This window comes from Ovis aries, chromosome Y (assembly GCF_016772045.2).
Source record: "Ovis aries strain OAR_USU_Benz2616 breed Rambouillet chromosome Y, ARS-UI_Ramb_v3.0, whole genome shotgun sequence".
In the NCBI taxonomy this organism is placed as follows: Eukaryota; Metazoa; Chordata; class Mammalia; order Artiodactyla; family Bovidae; genus Ovis; species Ovis aries.
The window spans coordinates 12,312,358-12,318,219 of record NC_082741.1 but is presented as its reverse complement, the minus strand read 5'-3'; the positions used below and the strand labels follow the sequence as shown (position 1 = coordinate 12,318,219).

The following is a 5,862-nucleotide window of genomic DNA, read 5'->3' as shown; positions in this document are numbered from 1 at the left end:
AACTGCTCAAAATTCCCCAAGCCAAGTTTCAACAGAATGTGAACCATGAGTTTCCAGATGTTCAAGCTGGATTTACAAAGGGCAGGGGAATCAGAGGTTAAATTGTCAACACCTATTGTGTCCTCCGATAAGCAAGAGAACTCCAGGAAAGCATCTACTCCTATTTGCCTATGCAAAAGATTTTGATTGACACAACAAAATGACAGAGAAAAATCACATCAAAACGTGAAATATTCTTCAAAACACGGGAATACATGCCTCCATAGAAATCGTACATCCATGTAAATATAATAAATATTTATCAACTGGGAAAATTTTCTCAGTAAATAGCAAAGGTGAATTATGATAATAGTGCAGGATATAGAATGTTGCTGAGTAATGTGTAGAGCATTTGATTGGGTTATTACATTTCTTTATTGATAATTCAGTAAGCACTTAAAAGGTGTCATTGGCAGGCTCTGTTTCAGCTGATGTGAAAGATACATTAAAGACCTGATATCTGTGCTCTCCTTCATGGGAGGGCAACCAGAAGTTCCTTCCAATCCGAAGAAAGTGTTGAGACAAAGTTGTGAGAAGGGGCTTAACATGATTGAAAATATTGAGTGACTGTAGCTTCAGAAGCACAGTATAAGAGAAAGATAATGAAATTACTAAGGAAAACAGATATCATGTTGTTCAAGAACTTTTTAACCACGCTGCTGTGCTGCAGTCACCACCAGGAATTTATTCTGTCTCTGTGGCAACCGATAAGCAATGTCTAAATACGCATTTGGAATTATAGGGTGGAATCTTGGTGTCAGGAAATAAAGAGGGTCCTTAAGGACAGCAGACCAAAATGACCCTATAGAATACCACTTGTAAAGTACATATCTTGTGCTGACCATGGGCCAGTCACTGGTTATGTCATGTTATCTTTGTTATCACAGTGATGGCATAATTGTGATCAAGATTTTGGACATGCTGCAATATCTATACTTTCAAGGACAGAATGAATTTCTATAATGAAAGCAATCGCTGTCTAACATTTTAAGACTCTACCAGTAACTAATAGAATATAATGTGTGAATGCACCAAAGTTCATACTGTGTATTTTCATTTTTCTAACTTTATTTGCATCTCTTCCTTCACCCATACCATCCTAATTTAGCACCCCTTCATTTCATCAGGGATGGTTTTAGAAATCACTTTACATCCATTACCTCTTTTCCTTTTGTTCTCATTTTCTTGCTTATGAATATTATGTCAGGTGTCATTTACCTAGGATGCATAACGAATGTTTTCTTGAACTGATGAGTTTATAAAACCATGCAATAAAATAGCCAACCATTGAACTAAAACCTCATTTTACTCTTCCTTGTTTGAAAATAAAAAATGAAACTATGAAGATGAACATGGAAATTTATTGTTCAAATACAAGAATTGTAGATATTTGTTGACATCTCCGAATGGAAATTTCAGTCTCCTTTAGGCTCCATAATCTGACACGTATTTGATATGTCAGTTTTAATTAGGATGGTTTTCACATATTGATGATTGTTGATGAGTTTACTCGGAAGAGAGGAGGCGGATGTGTAAGTGATTGTTGGCACTGAGAACCATGAGTTGCCTCTCTCTTGCAGGTTAAGAAAAGGACTGTCATGGGCTGACACATCGCTATGCCTATCTGGAAATTTAGAAGGTTCCACCATAAGTCCAGAATAACTGCTCTGTAATGGAGATTCGATGTGGTTCCGAGAAGTAGATGTAGTTGTATTAGCAAAGTCCTCAACGTGGCTGTTTACTTGAGTGTAGTTGCTCTGTGAGTGCCAATTAAAAATGCTCAACTTTTGTAAAACTTCAGGTTGATCTACCACAATCTGGTCTGTGTGTCTAACTGATATTGCTGATGGGGTAGGTAAGTCACATGGAGATAGGGCACTTGTATTAGCGACTATCTGGCTGGTATGAGGCTTTTGTATGAAAGGCACACTTAAACTTATAGAGGCTGGAAATGCACTCTCTCCACTCATTTCTGGAAGAAATTCAGAGTTATGATCATCTTTTTTGACACTTGCTTTAGCATGCTTCTTGTTACCTTGAACTAATGAAGATATTGGAGACACATTGTTAATTCCAACTCTTCTTTGAATTCTTACTAAAAGTTGGGGATGGCCTCTTTTGAAATTTGGATTATAGTAGGTCTGTAACTAAAATCAAAGAATTAAATTATTTAGTTTCTTTATAAACCAAGGTAAAACTGACAAACAAAGCTACGTATAAAAACGTATTCCTTTAATGGAATCAATTAAATAACATCAAATCAAATACCTCTGTTGGTAGTTTTAACAGGTAACATGTTAGAAAGAATATGCTCAACTAAAAGTATGTTGTATTGCTGGGAGCCAGTGTGAGGAATCCCGCCCGTGACAAGGTCATGAGGAAGGAAGCTGACATACGCAAGGCATACTCAGACTTCAGGGACCCCTCTGGAAATTCCTAAGCATGCACCCCAACAAAAATCTGCCAGCTTTTGTGCTCTGCTTTTCCACTCTTCTGACATTTTCTGGAAAAAGTCAATTCAGGGCTTTAGTCTTCTGCATTTGAAAGAGTGTTTCAATCCAAATACCCCTCTGATGGCTTTCTAGCCTGCCTGGCAGGACTCGTACAGCTGCCCGTGTGATTGTTTGAGGCCTCCTGACCGCAGGAGGCACAGGAAGCTTAAAACATCCTAGGAATGTAGGAGCTTCCAAGGAGTCAAAATCTTTAGAATAGGACTGATTAAAGGTTTCATTTGTAGAGTCAATATTTGCTGCCAAATTTTCACACCCTTTAGTTGTAGATATAGTTAGAAAAACAAGTAGTAGACCTTGTGTTAGCAACATGAGATCTTTGAGTTAAGTACCTTCTTTGTTGTGTCCCACTGCACCTTTGTTCTATAGAGATGTAACTTTAATGTTAATGCTTTAAGGAGATGTAGATTAAAGAAAAACACTTCAGGGGAAACAAGATTAACATTCATTAAGGAAGAGAGCCAAAAGGTGTTAACAAGCCTCTTGGCCAGAAGATAATGTAAATCACCTGAGACCTCTTGTATACCAAATGATGTATAGAAAGAGCCTGAGCTGAGAACGCTACATAATCTTGTGTTACCCATTGATCTCTGTGTTTTATCAAAAGTATAAAAGGCCTTCTGAACAATAAAGGATGGGGCCAGCTTCTGGGGCCAGGGGCCAGCTTCTTGGACCAGCTTCTCTAACTAGTCTCCCGGCCTGGTTTCTTGGGACTCTGGCTCCCCCCGTGTCTCTCTCTCTCTTTCTTCCTCTCTCTCTTTCCCTCTCTCTGCTCTTTACTTTAACTTCAGGCTGAATCTCCACCTGGGGCGTGGAGGCTCGCCAGGTCTACTTACTTGCCCCGGCTGTTAAGACCGGGAGATAGGGAGCTTAAGGCGAGGCACCCTTAGATATTCAAGTGGGTGCCAGTGGCCCAACGTAGATGGTGCAAATTCCTTGTCTGGAATTTTATTGGCCTTCCGCGTAAACCAAGCTATTCAGCCCTCTTCCTCCACTTAATCTTCTTACCACACTATAGTTTCTTAATCTAATCTTTCATTAATAAATAAACAAGTCTTTCCACGCCAACTCTGTCCACCCTTCGAATTCCCTGGATCCACCGGGGCTGGACCCCGGCATTGTATATATACAGTAAATACAACTTTAAGTAGCTTCAGAACTTCTGTCTGGTTTCAAGTTGCTAGGAAAGTTTGTTAACATCCAATATTTTAACCTCCAGCTGTTTTCAACTTCAAAAAAAGAAAAAAAATTTCAACAATTTGTTATTTCAAGTTTAAATTCTGATTTAGCTACATATATGAACATGCTTTCTAGGTCACATGATTTAATCTGACATATTGGCAATAAGTGAAAATTTTGGAATACCTTACTCAAAAGAGAGATGTTGTTTTCTTCTTCCAGAAAGGCAGGTAGTGAAGCCGATCTTTGAACAGTTTGCCGCTTTTTATGAAATCCATACAGGTTAAGCTGTCGAATTAAACTTTTCATACTCTTGGTTTCAAATATTCTGAAAGGATCCTTTCTTTCCAAGACTTCTTTCTTAAAGAGTTCTTCATTGATCACTATACATGTGCCTGTGTCATCCCACCAAATAGACACAAACTGATCACTTTCAACTATATTCCAAAGTTTTTGTGGAAATGTGAGTGAAAGAAAACCATTCCCATCATCTGTTTCAGAGACAGAATATGTGTAGTGTGGCCTTTTGATCACAAGATCCTCAGACAAAGCCTGAAAAGCATATTCTTCAATCATAGATCTCAAAACTGAGTCCTCAGTTGTATAATCATACAAAGAAGATCTAATGGAGGTTTCTGAACCAGTGGGTTCATCTTTAGGAGGCCCATCTTGAATTTCTGAAGAAATATGTGCCATCTCAGAGAAACCTTTCTTCAGATAATTTTCTCATTTGTCTGGTTTTACACACTGCAACTTCAAATGATGTTTGCCTGGCCTGCAGAGAGAAACTCTCTAGACCATCACAGAGGTCCTCCCGGTCAAAAAGCTGTGACATCACAAAATCACTGGTCTCCTAGCAATCAAAAGTTTGTTGTGACATCACAAAGTAACTGGTCTCCTAGCAATTGCAGGGTAATGTCCAACCAGTGTTTACTTCAGCATCAACTTAAAATACAGACTGCTGAGAGAAATAGTAACCAAAACCATGAAGCATGCAAAATCTCATTACTAAAGATTTGTTGTTGTTGTTGTTGTTGTTGTTGCTGTGTTTGGGATGGCCTTTCTCTTTCTGGCAGTTTGTGGTTCCTCTTTATTGTGGAGGTTCCTCCCTGTGGGTGGGGTTGGACAAGTGGCTTGTCAAGTTTCCTGGTTAGGGAAGCTTGTGTCAGTGTTCTGGTGAGTGGAGATGCATCGCTTCTCTCTGGAGTGCAATGAAGTGTCCAGTAGTGAGTTTTGAGATGTCTATGGGTTTGCTGTTTGGGCAGCCTGTTTTTTGAAGCTCTGGTCTATGTTCCTGTGTTGCTGGTGAATTTGTGTGGTATGTCTTGCTCTGGAACTTATTGGCTCATGGGTGGTGCTTGGTTTCAATGTAGGTATGGAGGTTTTTGGATGATTTCTTTAAAAAAAATATTTATTTTAATTGGAGGACAATTAGTTTACATTATTGTATTTGTTTTGCCATACATTAACATATATCTGCCACAGGTATACATGTGTTCCCTTTCCTGAACCCCTTCCCTTCTCCCAACCCCTGCCATCCCTCCAGGTCATCCCAGTGCACCAGCCCCAAGCATCCAGTATCATGCATTGAACCTGGGCTGGTGACTCATTTCATATATGATATTATACATGTTTCAATGCCATGCCCCCAAGTCATCCCACCCTCTCACTCTCCCACAGAGTCCAAAAGAATGTTCTAGACACCTGTGTCTCTTTTGCTGTCTCGCATACAGTGTTATTGAAAAATCACATCAATAAACCTACTTTATTTCTGAAATACAAGTGATTTATCATCCTTCTATACACACATTTTTAATATTCAGTAGTGTTACCCTCACAAACTTGGTCTACTTGCTTCTGTGCAAAAAAATTTATGAACTGACTGGGTTTCAGTGAGGGAAACAAACAAACAAAAAAAAAGTGCTTATTGTAGTACCGAAAAAGGTGTTTTAACAGCTGGTGCTTCAAAGATGCAAATCTCCAAATACTTTCAAGGGAAATATTTTAATGACTGAGCGAGGGCGGAACATGGGGTCTGTGATCAATATTGGGACATTCTACTAATGGCCTATTACTGAGGATATTGGGAGTCCACATCATCGACCATCTAGTTCCAACTATGTACTTAAATTTC

General features: G+C 39.1%; 1 protein-coding gene across 1 annotated transcript; it reads right to left on the bottom strand.

Moving 5' to 3' along the window:
- Positions 1 to 1,454: 1,454 nt before the first annotated feature.
- On the bottom strand, positions 1,455 to 4,424 carry LOC132658966 (heat shock transcription factor, Y-linked-like). Its single transcript, XM_060408502.1, has 2 exons — positions 3,915 to 4,424; positions 1,455 to 2,186 (listed from the first exon to the last, which is right to left on the bottom strand). Exons 1-2 carry the CDS (start codon positions 4,422 to 4,424, stop codon positions 1,455 to 1,457), a joined length of 1,242 nt encoding a protein of 413 aa, XP_060264485.1.
- Between the last annotated feature and the right edge of the window lie 1,438 nt (positions 4,425 to 5,862).